The sequence below is a fragment of the Falco biarmicus genome, chromosome 18 (genome assembly GCF_023638135.1).
Source record: "Falco biarmicus isolate bFalBia1 chromosome 18, bFalBia1.pri, whole genome shotgun sequence".
NCBI lineage: Eukaryota > Metazoa > Chordata > Aves > Falconiformes > Falconidae > Falco > Falco biarmicus.
Window position 1 is genome coordinate 6,082,663 of NC_079305.1, and position 20,574 is coordinate 6,103,236.

At 54.4% G+C, this 20,574-nt stretch overlaps 3 protein-coding genes across 3 annotated transcripts; all 3 read left to right on the plus strand.

Annotated features, from left to right (window-relative positions):
* Nucleotides 1–54: 54 nt before the first annotated feature.
* On the plus strand, nt 55–8,056 carry GINS4 (GINS complex subunit 4). Its single transcript, XM_056362887.1, has 8 exons — nt 55–206; nt 430–516; nt 826–939; nt 1,406–1,503; nt 1,819–1,907; nt 2,286–2,376; nt 2,488–2,587; nt 8,020–8,056. The coding sequence occupies exons 1-7, from the start codon at nt 99–101 to the stop codon at nt 2,582–2,584; spliced, it is 684 nt and encodes a 227-aa protein (XP_056218862.1). The 5' UTR covers nt 55–98; the 3' UTR covers nt 2,585–2,587; nt 8,020–8,056.
* Nucleotides 6,239–9,504, plus strand: LOC130160440 (protein phosphatase 1 regulatory subunit 3C-B-like). Its single transcript, XM_056362886.1, has 2 exons — nt 6,239–7,945; nt 8,020–9,504. The coding sequence occupies exons 1-2, from the start codon at nt 7,932–7,934 to the stop codon at nt 8,921–8,923; spliced, it is 918 nt and encodes a 305-aa protein (XP_056218861.1). The 5' UTR covers nt 6,239–7,931; the 3' UTR covers nt 8,924–9,504.
* A 2,669-nt stretch (nt 9,505–12,173) lies between these two features.
* On the plus strand, nt 12,174–19,691 carry GPAT4 (glycerol-3-phosphate acyltransferase 4). The gene is made up of 12 exons (XM_056362885.1): nt 12,174–12,344; nt 15,165–15,234; nt 15,573–15,870; nt 16,039–16,113; nt 16,556–16,645; nt 16,764–16,857; nt 17,352–17,467; nt 17,687–17,742; nt 18,080–18,165; nt 18,403–18,531; nt 18,613–18,692; nt 19,308–19,691. The coding sequence occupies exons 1-12, from the start codon at nt 12,180–12,182 to the stop codon at nt 19,414–19,416; spliced, it is 1,368 nt and encodes a 455-aa protein (XP_056218860.1). The 5' UTR covers nt 12,174–12,179; the 3' UTR covers nt 19,417–19,691.
* The last annotated feature ends 883 nt before the right edge of the window (nt 19,692–20,574 follow it).

Genomic DNA, 20,574 nt, shown 5'->3' on the forward strand with positions numbered 1-20,574 from the left:
CGCCGTTGCCGCCGGCGGGGCGGGGCGCGCAGGCGGGGCGGGGCGGGGCGCGCAGGCGGGGCGGGGCGGGGCGCCGCGGTTGGCGGGAGACCGGCGGAATGGCGGCGGCGGCGGCGGCGGACGGTGGGGCCCCGGGGGCGGACTCGGACGGCTGTAGCGAGGAGCTGGTGCTCACCCCGGCGCAGCTCATCCGTAGCCTGGAGCAGGTAGTGCGGGCTGGGGGGAGCGGCCGGGCCCGGGCCCCTGGGCAGGGGCAGGGCGGGGATGACGGAACGCGGGGCCCGGGGCGCTCTGGGGCCCTTGTGGGGCGGCCGGGGCTGGGCCTCTGGCCTTGCCGGAGGAGGGGTGGCCGAGTTCCTGGCCTCTCTGGGGACTCTGGCATGTGGCAGGTGCGTTCCTTGCTTCTGCTGACATCGTGCATTCTTTCAGGCCTGGCTGAATGAGAAGTTTGCTCCAGAGCTGCTGGAGAGCAAACCTGAGGTCATCGAGTGTGTTGTGGAGCAGCTGGACCATATGGTAGGTTCTGCTGGGCTAAGGTGGTGGTGTAGGCAGGCCCTGGTTGCCTGGCTTGGCAGATGCGTGCTTGGGTCTCTCTGGGGTTACGAGGGTTATCTGCTCCTCTGTCGCTGGGGTACAAGGCTCATCTGAGTACCTTCTTCGAGCTTGTCTTGAGAGGGGACTGGGAGATGCAAGGAAACAGTATGCTTTGTGTCACCAAAAACAGCTGCAGTCTATTTTTGTGGGCTCTATTTACAAAACTTGTCTTCCACTCTGTTTCTTGTTTGGCGTTTCAACCGTTTAATTTCTGTTTACCTTTCTTTGCAGGAGGCAAACTTGAAACGGGCAAAGAGAGGAGACTTGAAGGTCAGCATTCACCGCATGGAGATTGAAAGGATCCGTTATGTGCTCAGCAGCTACTTGCGATGTAGGCTTGTGAAGGTAATGCTTGCTGTGCTGCCCAGGGGATGAAAAAGGGTGACTTCACGAGTGATTTTTACCCATACAAGGCCGCCTGCTTCAGCAAGGCACTTAAATAAAGCACACTCTATCTGTATCCTCTTAAGTGCAACCGGAAGGAATTAATTCCTTAGACGCATTTTTCTGTTGAATGAAGGGAGATCACAGCGTTGCAATGAGTGTTTTCTTACCCCGTCTAAGCCCAGGATGACACAATGAAGTGCTTGCGTGTTCTGCCTGGGTTCTGCCACGTACACATACAGTTGTGTAGCTTGCAGACCCTAGTTGACTATATCACTCATTAAGGCAGGAACAGGTATTTGGGCAGGCCTGCAGCTGCTGTATAAACCTTTACAGCAGTGGACTGGTGCTTGTAAGAGAAGAGCAGAGACTGTAGGCACTAAACTACTGACTAGTTTCAGTCTTTGGGATTTTGTTCCAATATCAGATAGAGAAGTTTTTCCCCCATGTCCTGGAGAAGGAGAAGTCTCGAACCGAAGGGGAGCCTTCCATTCTGTCACCAGAGGAGTTTGCTTTTGCTAAAGAGTGAGTAGGTTTTGGATGCATCTACAACCTATAAAGAGGGAGGGAGAACTTGCCCGTGTATCATGCTGAACAGTTCTTAAGACTGTTAGCCTTAGGTTTGCAGTAAGAATCATGGGTTTTACTGGTAGGTTTCCATGTGGACTGAAATAAAATAACTCCAGTAACTCTGAGCCCATTACCGGGACAAGCCATTAGGCTTGCCTCTGGCCATGCCTGTGGGAGTGGGAGATGTTACTTGCTGGCATTTTGAGTCAATACTCTTCCTGAGAATTTGTATTTGATTAAACCAGTAAATGCTCCAATGGTTTGTTTCAGGTATATGGCAAACACAGAGACTTACCTGAAAAACGTGGCCCTAAAACACATGCCACCCAACCTACAGAAAGTGTCTCTCCTAAAATCAGGTGAGTGCATCCAGACTCTGGGGTGATCTGAAGATTACAGTGGCAGGGGTGTGGGGAAGACTTCGGGGAGCATGAAATGTTAAAAAGCGTAGTCCTCCAGCTAGTGCTTAGTAGCAGCAAAGATGATGTGACGACAGTGTCGTAACACTGCTCTGCCGTGTGGTACATGGCTTGATACTGCTGTCAGAAGATCATGCTGCCCCTGCCGTTGAGCCTTGTCTTAAGTCAAGGCTGTGCACACTACATCTGATCAGAAGCATCTGGCAATTCCTTTACTGGCCCTGAGTTTGCTGTCCCTCGTACCCTTCTGTCAGCTCAGTGTCTTGCAGAAGAGCATAAGTGAATACTGAGCTTGTGCTCTGCATCCTTTGTCTGTAGTTCCGAAGCCCAACCTGGACTCCTTTGTGTTCCTGAGGGTGTTGGAGCGGCAGGAGAACATCCTGGTTGAGCCAGAGACAGATGAGCAGAGGTAGGTGGGCACTTCCCTGTATGGTGTACGTACCTGAGCTAGTCCCACAGAAGAGACATGGGTTACAGCAGAACAACAGAGGCAGCTCAGCATCACTTCTGTCCTTGGCAGAGAGTACGCCATTGACCTGGAGGAGGGCTCACAGCATCTCATCCGATACAGGACCATAGCCCCACTGGTGGCTTCGGGAGCGGTGCAGCTCATCTGAAGGGTGAGTGGTAAGTGTGGGGCCAGGACCGCAGTGACGGTGGGGGCAGCCACCACTGTCATCGGGGACGTTGGGTGGGGCTGTGGGGCCACCTGGGTAAGCAGCATGGCTGGGGAGGGCAGCAGTGGTGTTGAAAGGAGTACCCTTGAAAACATGCAAATAAAGCAGCGGGACACCTTTGCTGATGCAGAGGGGCTCATTGCCCCCACAGCTCATTGAACTCTTTAATTGCTTATGACATGCCTGGAATACAGCCAGACTCCTCTCTGGTGCTGCTGAGCGAGGGCAATCTGTGTCACAGCACTCCCTCCAGCAAGGCTTTGCAGCAACCTTGCATAGTCCCCTTGGAGTCCTGAGGGAGGGACAAGTGTAGCTACTGCCTCTCTAGATCCCAGGCTGGTTTGACAGCAGATGTGGACAGAGCACATCTATACTCAAAGGTGAATACACCTTTTGTAAATAGCAGGGTGCTCTCTTTTTAAACCTGCAGCTTTGTGTTCATTCCTGTTCCAGTTTATCACTGTTCTTTAAATTAGGCTATTGGGTGGAAACTGACTAAATGGTGTGGCAACCAGCTATGTAAACTCTGCCTTCCCCCATCAGCTTTGATCTCATCACAGGATCTACACAACCTGCTGTTGTGCAAGTGGCCAGTTCCTCTGAGGTGAACCGCAACAAGGGTGGGGGGATACTTCTGCACCATCTTTGTCACATGTTCCATCGAGAAAAAAAGTTACACATGATGATATATGGTGGCAGAGCAAATCTTGGTTCTTGCAGAAGGAGCAGGAGGGATTTGGAACACGTTAAGGATGGGAACTGCAGCTCAGAGCAAAGGGAGAGTCATGGGGTCCTGTGTGGAGAACTTAGCCCGAGCTTGTTACCTGCAGTGAGAGGGGAGGGTGAAATGTTTACCAGATTTGTTCCCTTTGTCTTTCTGACGAAGTAACAGCTAGGATATGGCCATGAAGGTAGGGTTCTAATTCAGGGTTTCTACTTCCCTCAGTTTCTCCCTTGAAACATTATGCAGGCCAAACAGCAAGTCTGTCCTTAGTTGGAAAGACCCTGCCTTTGGGGAAGGCAGGCTGCACAAGCTTTGTTCTGTGTATGTAGCCTGTGTTCCAGTGTGGATACAGTTGTGTCAGTACAGCCCCTTCTAATAGGGCCAGAGAGGAGTTATGCTGCTTTTTCCTGGCATTTTGGCCATAACAGCACTATCCTTGTGAAATACCCACCCTTGCCATTACAGGTATCTGAGACTTGCATGCACAGTAGGCCTGGATTTGGAATTGCTACCTGGACCTTATGCTGACAGTGGCATTTCTTGGCCTGGGCCAAGAAGTGAATGCCTCCAGGAGCCATGGGGAGCTGTGTTTTCTCTGATCAGATTTGTGAGTGGTGTAACCACAATCAAAGCTTTGGAAATGTCAGACAGCATGCACAGGTTTGTCACAAACCTCTTAACCAGAGCAACTGGTTCATGCCCAGGGCGTTTGTGCCAGAGCCATGGGGTCTTTATACTGCCCATGTAAAATTTGTGTTTCAACCTGTGCTTCTGCTACGTGCACAGGCTTTGCATAAAGCCAACACCAGAGCAGGTCCTGCGCAGAGGGTTTGAGTGCTGCTGTTTCACCTTTTGAAATTCTGCGTGTGGATCAAGTCCAGCAAGGAGAGTGAGAGGCCTTGCTGCTTTTCCAGCCTTTTCTAACCTGCTTCTTTGGACTGGCTGACTTCAGGGAGATTGCACCACTAATTGCAGCTAATTGCAGGGAGATTGCAGCTAATCCTAAAGCTCAAGACTGCCTTGGTCAGTGAACTCCAGAGTAACCGGAGCCCTTATACAGGGTGGTCTGCATGGTCAGCAGCTGAGCACTGTGGAAGAACTCTGAGGAGTTTTGTAAGCTTGTGGTGCCTTCATGTTGTTCAGAATGATATTGGAGCATGAGGCTGGCAGAGCTTTCCCAGAACAGTCCATAGCTGCAGCATGAGAACAGGAGTCTTGGTTTTACATCACCTTTTATGCTTTGTGTCATTTATGTTGCTTCCTATCAGGCCAGTGCCCTGTATTAGATTTCTGCAGCAGAGCATTCAGCTCCCTGTGCAGGGAGACTTGATCAATAGAACAAATGCAAAGTGACGAATTGGAGGGCGTTTTCTGGAAAGCTTCAGCGTATAGCTGTTGGGATGCCTTATTTAAGACCACTAGCAACCAGTTTCACTAAAATGGAACAGCTGTAATCATGGGCTTAGGAAAACACAGCTTTGCACTATGTGTGATCTGAATGCCCTCCCTCCACAGAGTGAGAGGTTCTGGTACAGCTTCTGATTGCGGTTGTGAGGTACAGACTGTCAAGCTCCCTTCTGCTGAAACAGCTGCTGGGGCAAGGGGGACAGCAATTCCTTTATGCTGGTCACACAGAGGAAAAGTTCCTCCAGCCTTGTTGGCCCCTGTGTGCCTCTTCTAGTTGGAGGAGAAGCCAGTGTCCCATGCTACTTCAGCTTCGTGTCTGTCATGTGCGTTGACAGACAGTGGCTCCTGTTCCTTTGAGACAGTCTTGCCTGCATGGTTGTCTGTGTGAGGAGCAGCCTGGTGCTCCTCTTGACACTCCCCTTCCTCTGCTACGTGGGGGGTGACAGTGCATCTTGTGGGGTGAGTGGCTTTGCATGCCTGGTTTATAGTGCTCCTAATAAATCCATTTAGGTAAAGAAGATTCTTTTAAGTATAGACATTAAGAGGAGGCTGGGTTTAATCCGTAGGAATCATTAGCACATACCTCTGCCCAGCCCCCCAGAAAGGGCTGTGGATTCTGCCCTGCCCATATCTACAGCCCGGGCAGCTTCACAGAGGTGACTGAAGCTCCCAGCCAAAGTCATTGTTAATCTGCTGGTGCAGAAGTGTGCTACGGAAGAGCTGCTTGGAGAATGTCTAGGTGACACGTCTGGAAGACTTTCTCCTTGGCCCTATTAAGTTTGACTGAACAATTGCCCAGACAGCTAGTACTTGCCTCACCACTGTATCTCACGTGGCTGCGGCAATGTGAGCATAAGGGGTGCCTGTCCTCTTCAAGCAGCTGGATCTTAACTGAATCTGATTGTTTCCAGAGTGCCTTCAGTACAGCTCCTCTCTGGAGTCTTGGCAGCTGGTGTGTGGCAATGTCATCACAGGCAGTGCAGGATTTTTGACAATGGCTAGTAGGCTAAAACCAGTCAGGCTCAATGAAATTCAGTTTTGGCATACCTGAAAACGCTGCTGTCTGCTTTTTGTGTCCTTCCATGACTAAATACTGGGACACTTCTGGGACTGGATACTACCTTGCTGCTAACACTGAGCCTCTGTTCTGTCTGTGCTGGGGGAAAGGGAAGTGTCTGCAACTTTGTCAAGAAGATGAGGCTTTTGTGAAAGTGATGTCCTCTGAAAGTCCTGATTAGGAAAAGTAATCCAAAGGTGGTTCTATTTCTTTTTTCCTGGATATCTACAGGAAATTGATCTCAAATATATAACATGATTCAGGGAGGGTAGTCACAATACTACCACACACCTACCTAGTATACTACCTAGTCACAATACTACCTAGTCACAATAACTACCACACAAACTTTCTTACACGATGGGGAAACAACTGGTATACTACCTAGTCACAATACTACCTAGTCACAATAACTACCACACAAACTTTCTTACACGATGGGGAAACAACTGGAAATCGTGGAGTAAAGTTTCAAGTAGTCAAAAGGTTCAAAAGCAGACAACTTGCAAGACCATGAGCCCTTGGTTCAGAGATAAGGGGGACAGTTTGTTGTCATGACCTCGTTGGGATCTTGCTTGGGTTTGTAATCTGAGCAGTTGCAGCTGCAGTTAAACCTTGTAGGGGTGAGTATGCTACAGCTGATCCTCCAGCTGACCTCTGCAGAGGGATGTGGTGCTGGCCTTGGAAATGGGGAGCATTGCTTCTGGCGCGGTTACCAGCCACGGCTTCAGCCCAAGGCTTGTGGCACAGTGAGTCAGCTGTGTGCTGGTGGCAGGAGGCCTGGCGTTGGCCTGGCAGATGGATCTGCTTTGGTGCTGGGGGCTGGTATTTGGTAGTCCTGGCCATGAGCAGATGTCTCTAGCTGCTGTGGGCCCAGCCAGACGAGCACATCTGGCTCCTGGTCACCCACAAAGATGGTGATGGCTGCCCTGCTGCTCCTCAGGCAGGAGCGTCTGGCCAGCAGTGACACAAGTGCCATGCGTCCTTCTAGGGGGATGGTGCCATCTTGAGTCTCTCACTTCTTTTTCTGATGTTTTTGCTGACTGAAGCCAGAGCTGAACTGCAGATTTTTTCCAGCCAGGCACTGGGTTCAAGCTTGCTTCTGGTGGTTGTGAGAGGTGTCTTGTGTTGTGCTGGAGACATTCAGATGTGGTAGTGATGGAGAGCCATATATAAATACAGATAGGTGGGTTGTGTCATGAGCTGATGGAAATCTGTGCTGTCAGCAGGAGCAATCAGGGCTGCTTAACATAAATGGCTAGACAGCTCTGGAGAGATTAGCCGGTAGTACAGGGCAGGGGTGATCTGATTTATGTGGCGGACTTTTCTGTCAAGGAGTCACATGCAAGCTAAACAGAGAAGGTGATTTTGATTATAGATGTCAGGGACACCACAGTGGCTCTTGCCTGCTCAGGCATGAGTGAATTTCTTTTTCAGGGCAAAGGATCTGGGGTAAGAAACTTGAGTTAGATTTGCTTTTGGTAGAGAGTGAGCCTGGAGCCTGGGGCATTATTTATGCTCAGACACCCTGGAAGTAAATGTCTTCAGACAAGCGCCTGCAAAGGGATGTAAAACAACGGTTCAAACCTCCCACCACTGAAGACGGTGTGAGAGGAACACGCTCCTCTTCTTCCTGTAGCTTCCTCTGGGTGTTGGCAGTCCAGAACACGTTTGCCTTTGAAAAGCAAGTTTTTGTGGCGTTAGGAGCTTTCTCAGTGCTGCGCCTCCTGTTAGGCCGCTCTGTGGCTGCGTTCGGCAGCGCAAGCGGGGCTCTGCCCCGTCCCGGAGGGTGAGAAGGCCGCAGCCCGGAGCGCTACCCGGCACAGGGGCGGTGGCCTTCGGCACCCGGGCCGGCCGGCTCTCCGTGCCCCGCTCCCTCGGGGGCCGCGCCGCCCGGGGGGCCCTGCGGCACGGCGGGGGGGCGCGGGCTCAGCCCGCCGGGGCGGGGCAGCGCCGGGCCCCTATTGGCCGCTCGGGGGCGTGTCCCCGGCGCTGATTGGCTGCCGCCGCGGCCGCGGGGTGTCCCGGCCGCCGGCGCTCCCACGGCTCCATTGACTGCGCGGAGCCGCCGGCAGCGGGACCGGACCGGGCGGGAGGCGATGAGCTGCGGCGAGTGAGCGCGGGGCGGGCGGGGGTGGGGGGAGCCGCAGCCGGGAACACGCCGCCTGACCCCCTCTTCGCCTCTAGGCTTTTCCAGGTGTATAGCGCGCGGGCCGTCGCGCCCCCAGCCATGCCCGTGGACCTGGCCATGCGGCTCTGCGGGAGCCACTCGCCCCCCATCCGCAAGCTGCTGAACTCCTACGAGGAGCTACGGGGCAACCGTGGGCGCAAACCCCTCCGGTCCTGTCTCAACCAGAAACTGAGTGCAGAGCCCGAGCGGCGAGACAGCACCAAGAGCTCAAAGGGCCAGAAGAAGAAGAGAGTCGTGTTTGCTGACATGAAAGGGCTCTCACTGACGGCTGTCCGCTTCTTCTCAAAGATCGAGGAGGACCTCTGTGACTTACAGCATGCCCTGTCTGACCTTGCCTGCTTCCGACCGAGGCTGCAGGACTTGTGCCCAGAAGTGTGCAGGTATGTGCTGGACTTCCCTCAGCCCTCTGTGGACTACACGACTTTCCGCAGCCGCCTACACAGCAACCTTGTCTGCCTGGAGAACTGCCTGATCCAGGACCGTGCCCTGTCAGGGACAGTGAAGGTCAGAAACATCGAGTATGAGAAGAAGGTGATGGTCCGCATCAGCTTTGATGGCTGGAAGAGCTTCCGGGACATCTCCTGCCGGTACATGCATAGCACATATGGCTCAGCTGACACAGACATCTTCTCTTTTGAGCTTGCCCTGCCCAAGCCATCCATTTCCTGCAGGGCCACAGAGTTCTGCATCTCTTTCCAGTGTGGGCAGAACACCCACTGGGACAACAACCATGGGAGGAATTACAGGATCTGCCACACAGGCATGATTTGCTCTCCCTCCCATGCCGTGAAGAGTTCCAGCAGGGCCTGGGAGCATCTTGGCACTTCTCGGGCTGCCGCCCTGGTCCTTTCTCACTTGCAGACCTGGCGGCGCTCAGAGACCCAGGCTCCTTATTGGTAGGAAATCAGCATGGGGAGAGGTGTAGGTCCCTTCTGTGTTCTCATTATGGTGCAAGGGTCTTTGGGGAGGGGTCAGCTGCAGAAGATGCTGCTCACAGGTGTTCTTATTAGCTCCTCCATGTGTCTGGCTTGTTGCCATACAAGCAGCTGCTGGCCTCTGTGGAAGCTTCTTCACTGCTGGCTCCTGCCGTTGAGGCTAGAAGCTGCTGCTGGGTGTAAGTCCTGCCCCTCAGTTCTCAAGGCGATGCTGCTGTGAGAGTAGGGGGGTGACAAAGGGATGGCTGAGGCCTGCGGACCCCATCTCTGCTTTGGGCGAGAGCCAGCCCTGTGAGCCACGGGGGTCCTGGTGCTGCCCAAGTGCCTTGTGTGGAGTGGCTGGGGTGGGGTGTGCACCCCCCAGGGCCTGGGGTCTCGGCAGACCTCCCAGCTTGCAGCCGCCCTGCCAGCCTGCCGCCGTGGGCACTCCCCGAGCCACGGTCCCCAGGAGGGCTCGCCGCGGGGGCAGCCGTGCGGTCACTGGGCGGGGCGGGGGGCGGCGGGGTCGCGTCCGGTCGCTGGTGCTGTAACGGGGAGTTAATAAAGTGACGGCGCTTCGCGAATGCTGCCTCTGCCTGAGGGGCGGGGGGGGGCGGGCGCCCTCTGTCGGCGGCGGGCGGGACGGCGCGCTCCTGCGGGCGCGGCCCCGCGGGCGGCGCGCTGACGTCAACTCACGCAGCGCGGGGCAGGGGCGCGCACGGCACGTGGCGGGGGCGGAGCCGGGGCCCGGCGGCGGCGGCGGCGGCGGCGGCGGCAGGTGAGTGCGTGACCCGTGCGGCGCGGTTCGGCGGCTCAGCCCCGGCTTCCCCGCGCGGGCCTGGGGCCGCCGCGCCCGGCGGGTCTGCGCGCCCGGGCGGGGCGAGGCCGCGGACCGTTAACCGGTGTCCGCCTCGGCGAGCGCGGCCTCCCCGCCATGGTGCGGGCCGCGCCGCAGCGCCCCCCCCGGCGCCCAGTGCCGCCCGACCTGGCCCGGGGCGGGGGAGCGGGGCTGGCCGGGGCCGTGGGCTGCCGGCGGGAGCTCGCCCCACGCGGCGCTCGTCGCCCGACGCGCACACGCCGAGGCCGAAGGCCGCCGTGCTGAGCCTCGGCCCCGCCGCGGTTCGCTGCGCCCGCGGGGCGCGGCCCCGGAGGAGCCGTTACGCGTGTCCGTGGGCCGAGTGGAAGCGATCGGCCTGCGGCCGCCAGTGCGGAGCCCGGCGCTGCAGCCCGGAGCAGTCGGTACGGGATGCGGCCGCCGTGCCCCTAGGCCTCGCCGCGGGCCGGCGGGTGCCGCTGCCACCCCGGGGCGGTGCGGCCCGAGCGGCGACCTGCCAGCCCGGGGGCGCCGGCGGCGCCGTCCTGCCCAGCGGCCCAGCGGCTGTGGCCCGAGGGCTGCCCGGTGCGTGACCTGCCCCAGCGGGGTGACACCGGGCAGGAACGTGATAGCCGAGCCCTGTGCCGGCTCGGGGGGCTCCTCTGACCAGTTTGCCAGCACCAGTCCCGGTCTGCCCCGATGGGTGACAGCTGTGGTGTGGTGGGCAGTTACACACGTGGCTGCAGAGGTGCCTCTCCCAGGACACGGTGTGTGTGTTCCTTGGAGCGCCAGCAACATTCTTGGCTCCACTGGTGTGGCAGTGCTATGCCAGCAGCTGGAAGACACTGTACGGGGGGAGCGAGAGGATCTTCCAGATTCTCCTCAGCTCCTGCGTGCTTGTTGCCCACCGGCTAAAGCCCATCCTCAGGCTGGCGCTCCGAAGCCTTTGCTCGAAGCCAGGTGAAAGCAGTGTCTGGAGGGGAGTCCCCCCGGAACAGACTCATCTGTTTTTACTACCTGGGTTGGCCTTGCACATAGCCATGGCATGGAGGGAGTCCTGCCCCGGAAGGGCTGTAGTGCTGAGTGTTTGACTTTGGCGGTCTCGTGTCCCCGGCAAGTTCCACTTTGACTAATCATCGTCATTAATTGTCCCCTTGGGCTAACTCCCTGTCCTGAGCTGTTTGTGAAGCTGCCTGGTGTGCTGGGGGTGGTGGTGGTGGGGGAAATGTGTGTACAGCAGTAGAGGAAGTGATGCCTTCCCAGGAATCTGGGTACCTGGTTAGCTCAGCGCTCTCAGATGCCTCTGAAATGAGAGCAGTGATAAGATCTTTATCGTGAGGACGGGTTTTATGTCACTCCATTGACTCCTTTCCTGTGCTTGGGACCAGATTGCAGTGTCCTGTGTAATAGGCGTGGTTCTGGACAAGTCTGCTCAATCTGAGGTGTGGGTGGTATGAAAATACGGGACGAGTGGCAGCAGGGGTAATTCCCAAGTCTGTGACAGTGCCAGGCAGTAGCTGGAGTGCCAGTCTGAGCCTGCTGTGTCTCAGGAGCTGCTCTGAGTGATGTGACCAGCCCAAGTGCTATCTTCCAGGTTTCAGAGCCCACTGTCCCTGGCTTCCTGCCACCCTCACTGAGTTGACATCTCTCCGAGGTGCGTGACTTGCCTGACTTCGGTTTCTCTTTCCTCCACTAGTGCTGGTGACATGTGAGTGCCTCATCTGCCAAGAAGCCAACTTGCTGTTTGAAGAGCTTTCCAGGGACACAGGCTTCATTCATGTCTATAATGACCCTTCAGCATGAGTGGATGACAGGGGCCTCCGGATTTAAACTTGTTCCAGGCGTCATGCAAGGATCTCTGTTACTGCCTGTGTCCTCACAGAAAGAACAACAATAGCTCCGCACACAGTAGGCTCCTGCAAGTGCTAACTCCCTCGATCTCCTCCAATGCAGGCTCAGGGATGGACTCCACCTTTTCCCTGTGAAGAGACTCTGCATGCTTTCAGCAGCCAGAAGGGGATTCTGCTGCCAGGTTCTTCACAAGCCGCCCCACAGCAGGACTTGCTCAGCGGCGCCTTGGGAGGATATCCATTTGCGCAGTTGTGTCAGCGCAGTGCTCACTGCACACCTATGGAGGAACCTCTGTGTGTGTTCCATCGTCTTTGAGCACCTCAGCCCACACTGTCAGAACTCACCTGGGCTTCCAGCAGACTGTTCGCTTGTTTTCCCAACTGCTTGCCCTGATCCTGTTGTGTTCCCTCTCTTGCAGAGCCTGAAAAGGATGTGAATTTTGGAATGGGGTCTGTGAGCAGGCTGCGAACTCAGTGCATGTGTGAGACTGTTGTTGAATAACAGGAGGACTGGTTTATTGCTGTGGGCAGCCCTTCTGTCTGGCTGCAGGGCTCCAGCCTTGCCTGGGCCCTTCACCATGTTCCTCCTGCTCCCCTTTGACAGCCTGGTTGTTAATCTCCTGGGGATTTCTATAACTGTCCTCTTCACTCTGCTTCTGGTTTTCATCATTGTGCCAGCAATTTTTGGGGTCTCCTTTGGCATCCGCAAGGTTTACATGAAAACTTTATTAAAGATTTTCCAGGTAAGTTGTTTTCGTAATTTTCTGTCTGTTTACAGGGGTCTTGTCAAGCGTGGTTGTGCCAGGGAGAGAGGCTTTTGCCCCTCAGCAGAGCATTGCAGGTGACTGGGGTGAGAGGTTGGTTTGTTGGTGACGTGTGCTGGTGCCACATGACCTGTTTGGGTCATCTCATCCAAATGTAGTTTACTAGAGCTCTGTTGATGAGCATTTTTTTCCCCAGTAATTAATGTTGTAAGTAAAGCAGTAGGATATAGCGTGGCCTGTAAGCATGCGGTGGCGCGGGAGAATCTGTCAATGTGCTGAAAGGAGGTGTGTGCCTGGGTGGGTTAATGTCCTAGGCAAGGCAGTGTGCCTGGTATAATTTGATATGGAAGGAAGCCAAAAGGGGTGTAGGGTGTGATGGGGAGGGGCAAGGCTGCAGTCAGCAGGCTGCCTCTCTCCGGGTCATGTTTGGATGAAGCCAAAGCCGGAGGTAAGGCAAGGCTTCCTGTACTGCAAGCCCTGAGGTCTGTGGCCAGAACCCACAGCTCTCACCCTCAGCAGCGCTGCCTGCTCATCTGCTGGGCCCAGCAGCCATGGCTGCACCTGCAGCCTCTGAGGACGACCAGCAGCCCTTGCTGACCCTCTTGCTAAAGAGAGGCCAAGTGGAATTTTCCAGCTTGGGGTCGTGCTGTTCTCTTGCCTGCCTTTTGCAGGCTGGTTTTATGGGCTGTCTCACAGCCAACGTGTCTCCTTGAAGCAAGTCCCTGGTGAGACGAGAATTTTTGCCAAGATCCTACACCACCTTACCCTTGCAGCCCAGGCAAAAGCCAAAGGGGTGACCTGTGATTGACAGGGAGGTTTTAGGCTCTTAAATATGAAGTTCAGGCTGCTAAAGGATTTATGATATGGCTAGTGCTGTTTGAACAGGGGTGGTCTTCCCCAGCAGTATCTCTGTACTGGCTGGCTTGGGAAGGCAGCCCTGGAATTTGCACTGTTCAGCTCTTTAAACTCTTGAGTCCTCCCAAAAAGCCTGAGGTGCGGATGGGAAGACCCTGGGCTTTGTGAGGTGCTTTGTTAACACAGGTGTCTGAAGACCTGACTTCAAATGTAGTGACTGAACTGGGAGAAAAAATCAGTAAGAATTTTGGTTTATCTACAATAGAACTTTTCACCTTGGTTTTTTTGTTTTTTGGGTTTTTTTCCTTTCTTCAATTCAGGAATGTTTAATCTCAGCATCTATTTTGGTGTTTAATTTTGAAACTATTTTTCTGAAAAGACTTTGAAGTCTATTTCAGCTTTTATTAAAGAATCTTTGTGGTGGGTGAGAGGAGCACTCTGGCCCAACTGCTTACAGTTTTGGTGGAAAATTCACTCGGTAGGTTTGGTCATTCAGAATTGGATTTTTGAGGAGCGTTATTTACCTGAAAGATTTTCGCATCTCTAGAGGCCAGTGTTGCAAACATAGCCCAGATGGACAGCAGTCCAGTCTGGCAACCTGTGGGGGGACAGCCCAAGCTGCAGGGGTTGGGGTGGTGGCTACACATCACTGTTGGTGGCTGAGGGAGACATGCCTCCTGTTCCCCAGATGGGAGTCTGGGTTTTCTGCTAATGCAGTCAGGATAGAGCCCAAGCTGGGCTTGCAAGGAACGAACGCCTTCTCCATAGGCTGCTCAGCACCTGCTGGGTGAGAGCTCCTCTCCTGACTTCTCTGGGATGGCAGTGTCTAGGCAATCTTCTGCAATCCTGCAGTTCCTTCTGCTGGCAAAGGCAGCTGCTGGATGAGCTGGAAACTGCATATGTAGTTAGCATTCCCACATCACTGCCTTCTGACCTGATGCTGGCACGGGCTGAGACTGGGTTGCCAGGAGTTTCCAGCAGCTTCCCCTTCTTCACAGATCCCTGATGGAGCAGCTAGCCTGGAGCAATTGGCATGCTGTACACAAGTCCTCCTTCAGAAGCTTCTTCTCCCAGGCCTGTGTAATGAAGAAGAGAGTGAAGCTGAGAGGGTTACTTGGAGGGCAGGCAGAAAGACCGATCAGAAATCCAGCCAGCAGTTTTTGCTGGTGTCCTTGAGAATTAGCTGAGAGAGGTTTCTATGGCTAACAGGTAGTCTGGGCATGGTTTCTGGCAGCCAGCTGCCACAGAGCTGTCTAAGGGTGCTTGCTGCTGCAGTTTTGGACTGACTGGTCAGCTGAGAAGCAGCAGCAGCTGTGAGCTGAATCTGAGAGGGAAGGATCCCATCCTGTCATCGGCCTGATGTTTTTAGCAGCAGCCTGAAAACACAGTCTCTGCTTTGAGCTTGGAAGAAGTAAGGGTTGAAAAATAGCACCAGCCCCATGATGGGCTTCCTGCGCTGTGGTGTGGGCCACACCAGCTGGATGCACGGTCCACCCAGAAGCTGTGCAGTGGCAACCACATGCCAGGTGCAACAGAGCCTACAGGACACAGAGACTGCAGAAAATCTTGCTGTGCCATATCAGCACTGACCTCTCCGCTTCCCTGTGGCGCTCACGCTTCCCCCTGGCGCTCTGCTATGCAGAGTGGCGCACAAACATCATGGCTGTCCTGTGCCTGTACTAGTCACCTCCCCATCAGTTCTCTTGTCTTGCAGGGCAGGCAGGTCTCTGCTGTAAAAACATTCCTCCCAGGCCAGACTCTGCTTCCACCTTGGTTCAGTTGTGTCCACCACTCACTCTTCCAGTTCTGTATGGAAGCCTCCTGCTTTAGCCCCATCTTCTCCCCTTAACCATGGTCTTTCCTGGAAGTCTACTGTAGAACAAGGGGTAGTGTGAAATGGAGCTACAAGCCTTGTGAACCTTGCTCATCATTTGTCTCTTGCAGTGGGCAACACTGAGAATAGAGCGTGGTGCCAAGGAGAAGAACCATCCATTATACAAGCCCTACGTCAATGGTAAGATTGTGCCCTGCATGGGTACATACGAAGTTCAAAATTCTTTTAGGGAGATGAGGTAAATGTGTCTCGGAGCAGCTGAGGTTTTCTGGGAAGCCTCCTCCATGTAGATGGAGTGGAGGGAGCTATGGAGAGGTCCGTTTTGTGAGGAAGGGGAGGGAAGCGCCCAGGCAGTCCTTCATTTCTACGGGGTTGGGAGGGCTGGTCTATGCCTGTCTAAACTGGAGAAGGGAAGGGGGCCCTGTGGAGGGTGGGCAAGTGAGCAAGGGCCCTGGCTCTCGGCTGCATTTGAATGGGCAAGTCATACTTTGCTCAGAGCTGCCTGTGGCATGTTGCAGGTATCATTGCAAAGGAGCCAACATCACTGGAAGAGGAGATCAAGGAGATCCGCCGGAGCGGCAGTGGCAAAGCCCTGGACACCCCTGAGTTTGAGCTCTCAGATATCTTCTATTTCTGCCGCAAAGGCATTGAGACCATCATGGATGATGAAGTGACCAAGAGGTTTTCAGCTGAAGAGCTGGAGTCCTGGAACCTGCTCAGCAGGACCAACTACAACTTCCAGTATATCAGTCTGCGCCTCACTGTACTCTGGGGACTGGGGGTGCTCATCCGCTACTGCTTCCTCCTGCCCCTCAGGTGAGTGCTCCTGCCGAGATGGTGCTGATGGCATGTTCCCACTGCAGCAAGTGCAGCTGGTCTCCAAGCTCCACAGAGCCTGTTCAACATGATCAGGAGAGGTGGGCTACTTGATGAGTAGGGCCTGTGGCCTGGTTATGCTAGCGTGTAGCTTCCCTCTTCCTGCAGGATAGCCTTGGCGTTTACTGGCATCAGCTTGTTGGTGACTGGTACTACAGTGGTGGGATATTTGCCAAATGGAAGGTGAGTTTGTGTTTGAGGGAAGAGGGAATGGGGAGCCCCCTGTGCAGTTTGAGACCTCAGAATCCTGAAGTTTTCCTGCAAGGCCTGTTTGTTCTGCCTGCTGCAGACAAGGTGGGTGGTCTTGGCATTTGTGGCCTCCCAGGAAGAGACACCCTGTAATTTTAAACAAAAGGCCTAGATGTGAGCACTAAGCCTATGGCAGAGCTCAGCCCTGGGCTCTGAAAGGAAAGATAACAGAAGAGAGCAAAGGCTGAGGTTTGCTTCTCACGAGTTAAGAATCAGTGGTCATAAGGTGACAGCAAAACCCAGGATGAGATGTGTTCCTGTGGGAGAGATGTGAAGTCTTGCCTGGATCTCATGTCCTGGGGCAGCTGGGCTGAGTGACATCCTTACAGGCGATACTGTAGAACCAGGGGGTGACAGCTTCTGTCCCGGGCTGCAGGTGTAAGGAGTTCCTGAGCAAGCATGTCCACCTGATGTGTTACCGGATCTGTGTGCGCGCCCTCACAGCCATCATCACCTACCATGACCGGTAAGGAGGCACTGTCTGCTGCAGGGTGTCCCTTTCCACTAACTGCTCCGTGCTGTGCCTCTTGCAGGCCTTATGTTTTGTTCCTCTGTCCTCATCTGTACCTTTGTTTTGCATTTAGAGAAAACAGACCCCGAAATGGAGGCATCTGTGTGGCCAATCACACATCTCCCATTGACGTGATCATCCTGGCCAGTGATGGCTACTACGCAATGGTAAGGTCTGCACCTCAGCCCCAGCTCTGCCTGCCAGGGCCTGGCTGCGCATGTGGTGGGAGCAGCAAGTATATTTCGTGGGACAAGGAGCAGGCAGCAAAAGGCTTTTGAGCATGCAGAACTACTTTTCCCTGCATGACATCGCAGGGCACTCTCAGACCTTGTGCACAGATGTCCCATGGCATGTGGCTTTCCAGCAAGCTTGGTTTGGGACTCAGAGCACCAGGGGAATCTGGGCATGGCTTTTCAAATAAAGCTCTGGGCTTTGCCGTCCGCAGAAGAGCAAAGTGCTTCCCCAGCTGGGCCTCTGGCAATGTGGAAAGCACTTGGGCCTTGCTACATCTGTCCTTCCAGTCAAAGCCTGGGACTTTTCCTCTCAGCCTTTCCAGGGCAGGGGTAGAAAGATGAACCACAACTTTGCCGTGAAGCTAGGAGCTGCCTGGGCCTTCATGTGTCCCCTGGTCTTGTAACTTGTGTCTTCTTGCCCTGTTCAGGTGGGTCAGATCCACGGAGGGCTCATGGGTGTGATACAGAGGGCCATGGTGAAAGCTTGCCCCCACGTCTGGTTTGAACGCTCTGAGGTCAAAGATCGTCACCTTGTCGCCAAAAGGTGTGCCAGTTGCTAGCTGCAGGAGGAGGTCTGGAGGCTGGGGAAGTGGGGGGAGCTGCCCACGTCCCTTGGGTGAAGACACTGCCTTGCCTCATGGGTGTTGGGAACTGTGCCACTTGCTGGCACCCAGGTAGCCCCCAGGATAAGGACTGTATGCTCTGCGGGTTGCTAGTGACAGCTGCTGTGCCCTGTGCTAACTGGTGACGCTCTTCCACTTAGGCTAACAGAGCACGTCCAGGACAAGAGCAAACTGCCTATTCTCATCTTTCCAGAAGGTGAGTTGTGGAGCAAGGCCAGACAGGCACCTGGTGGAGGTGACCCATTGGGACAGCACAGCATCTCTCTTCCTTCCCTTCTTACACAGCCAAGGGCCTTGAGACCCTTCCCTGAGGCAAGGGGGACATTGCATCTTTAGAGCTGACTGAACCCAGAATGTGGAAGTCAGATATATGATGTCCCAGCGGCACGTCCTGTGCCCGCAGAGAACAGGGTTTGGAGTGAGTGTTAGGGGGCAGTTGCTGGGTGCCTGTGGCCTAGCCCTTGGCTGTATAGCTTAGACTTCTGAACTGACTTGCGAAGGGGAGTTGAGAAGATTGTGCTTGCCTCTTGCAGGAACGTGCATCAACAACACATCTGTGATGATGTTCAAAAAGGGGAGCTTTGAAATTGGAGCCACAGTTTACCCTGTAGCTATCAAGGTATGGCAAAGCAAACATTCTTACAGCACAAGCAGCCCTCTGTGTGAGAGCTCAGTCTTGGCAGCCCGGTCTTGGTGCTGCTAGGTCAACAGCCCAGTCTGAGGGCAGGGGGAAGCCAAGGTCACTCCGTGCAGTGCTCTGGGAGGGCTGGCCTGTTGCTGGGCTTGGGGTGGAACTTGGAGCCTCAGGGAGGGTGCAGCCACTCCCTGACTTTGATGAGCTCTTCTGCCTCTGTAGTATGACCCACAGTTTGGAGATGCCTTTTGGAACAGCAGCAAATATGGCATGGTAACCTACCTCCTTAGGATGATGACTAGCTGGGCCATTGTCTGCAGTGTCTGGTACTTGCCCCCAATGACCAGGCAGGTGAGTAAGGTGGACCTGGTCTATCTGATCTGCTGTCTGTTTGGCCCTTTGCTCCTGCTGAACAGTGTTGTTTTGTCACAGCCCAAAGAGGATGCTGTCCAGTTTGCCAATCGAGTGAAGTCAGCCATTGCCAGGCAGGGGGGCCTTGTGGATCTGCTCTGGTGAGTCCAGGCAGGCTTTTCTCTTCCTGGTGCCAGGGTTCCTTGTTCCTGTGTCCTTGTCTGTGCTTGTGGGCTGCAGAGATAAGTTTGTGTCTTGCACGGGGCACAGTAGGGCTATGGAGAAATGGAGATGGATGTTGCCTGTGACCTCCAAAACTGCTCTTCTGTAGCAGTGACCCAGGTCTTTGCTTCTGCTGTGTGTGTTGGGCACCAGGGCTTCATTCTGTGATTTCAGCTTGCACTGGGATACTCTGGTTCTACCTTGATGCTCAGCGAAGTGGGTTGAGCTTGGGAACTTCCTTTTTCAAGCAGTGAGATCTGGGGGGCAGAGGGACTCTGCAGGCAGTCTCCTGTAGCGGTATCAGAGCAGCTCACACTTCTGACAGAACTGCCATGTTGAGCACAGCGTGGGGCCATGGGTGCAGCTCCTGGCAGAGCAAGGTGTGAAAGTAACTCTCCTTGGGGATGGTTGGTCTGCAGCGTGCCCTGGCACTGTAAGGTACAAGGGTAGCTGTCTGGTGGTTGCGGGAGCTCTGCCCTGCTCTGAGCAGCCCCAACTGAAATTTCAGATGGTGCACACCTGCAGCATCTCTGATGGTATGACTCTTTCCCCAGGGATGGAGGACTAAAGAGGGAGAAGGTGAAAGACACGTTCAAGGAGGAGCAACAGAAACTCTACAGCAAAATGATTGTAGGCAACCATGAAGACCGGAGCCGCTCATGAGCCCTCTGCCTCCAGCACTGGTGTTGGGCCTGGCCAGAGCCCTCTGCCTCCAGCACGAGCCAGGGCTTGTCTGAAGCAGCTCTGAATCTTTGGACTTTGGCTGTTCCAGAGCTGCTTGGACTTGCTCCTTCATCCTCTGGCTGTTCTTTCCCAGAGGCACTATTACTGCCTCGAGTCTTCAGGCCCTGGGCAGGTCTTGGCAAAGATGCCTTCTTGTTACTGTTACAGTGAAGCCCCTTGCAGGGGCAATATTAAATGAAACACTTATGGTGTCATTTGCTTCCATACGGTGTTTACAAGCCCAGGGGGAGGACTGGTGTGTTGATGTACATGTGTGTCAGTCACAAGTCTCCCATGGCACAGAAACTAGTGAGCTGCACTGAAATTAGCTGCCTTGACAACCAAGGGAGTCTTCATGAGCCTGTGCTTCCCATTTGTGTGGCATAAACCCCTTAGGAGCAGTATGTGGTCTCCGAGGCCATTTCCAGCTTTACTTCCGGAAAGAGAAACCTTTCCTTTTCCTTTTGCTGCCCTCCTGTTATAGCCTGACCCAGACCATTGCTTCTCCAGCATCTGCATAACAGCCTCTTTGCTGGGGTTCCTCAAGCAGTGAGGATCATCCTCCTTGGAAGCCTTCCTCTGTCCCCTGGAACTGCGGGTTGCCAGGCAGTTGTCACTCGTGTAGCAGGTGGGGCTCTTGAATCAATACGTGCTGTGGTGGAGCCCAGGGTGGGTGGGAGAGGCTGAGAATGTGGGGCAGGAGATCCCCTTTCAGGTGTCTGCTGAGGGAAATGGTGGGATCTGATCTCGTTATGCACCAACATGTACATAGATAATCTCAGCTTATTGCAAGGAAACAGAAATCTTGTGCTGGAGGTGGTACCCCTTGCCCTTTCAGTTCTGCAAGTATATTTTTCAGTAAAACAACTTGTATTTGAGCATTCATCACCTGTACTTTCCAATTTTCCTTATGTTCCTACAAACTAGCACTTTCACTGGGTCTTCTGCCTGCTCTTACAAGCAAATACTGTTTCTCTGCTACCTGCAGAAGCCTGCTTGCATTTTCTAGAAGGCTAGAGAAGGCAGCACTGAAGTGCTTCCTTTGTACCTCACGTGGTGTTTGTTGGGGGCGGGCATCTGCTGTCCCCTAGGTCAGGA

Bases quoted from the DNA above. Each gene is read 5' to 3' on its own strand.
- GPAT4 (XM_056362885.1), top strand. From the start codon at position 12,180: ATGTTCCTCCTGCTCCCCTTTGACAGCCTGGTTGTTAATCTCCTGGGG. The intron at 16,114-16,555 runs GTGAGTTTGTGT...CCCGGGCTGCAG, and splicing joins GGATATTTGCCAAATGGAAG to GTGTAAGGAGTTCCTGAGCA. The intron at 18,166-18,402 runs GTATGGCAAAGC...CTGCCTCTGTAG, and splicing joins TTTACCCTGTAGCTATCAAG to TATGACCCACAGTTTGGAGA.
- GINS4 (XM_056362887.1), top strand. From the start codon at position 99: ATGGCGGCGGCGGCGGCGGCGGACGGTGGGGCCCCGGGGGCGGACTCG. The intron at 517-825 runs GTAGGTTCTGCT...CTTTCTTTGCAG, and splicing joins TGGAGCAGCTGGACCATATG to GAGGCAAACTTGAAACGGGC. The intron at 940-1,405 runs GTAATGCTTGCT...TTCCAATATCAG, and splicing joins TGCGATGTAGGCTTGTGAAG to ATAGAGAAGTTTTTCCCCCA.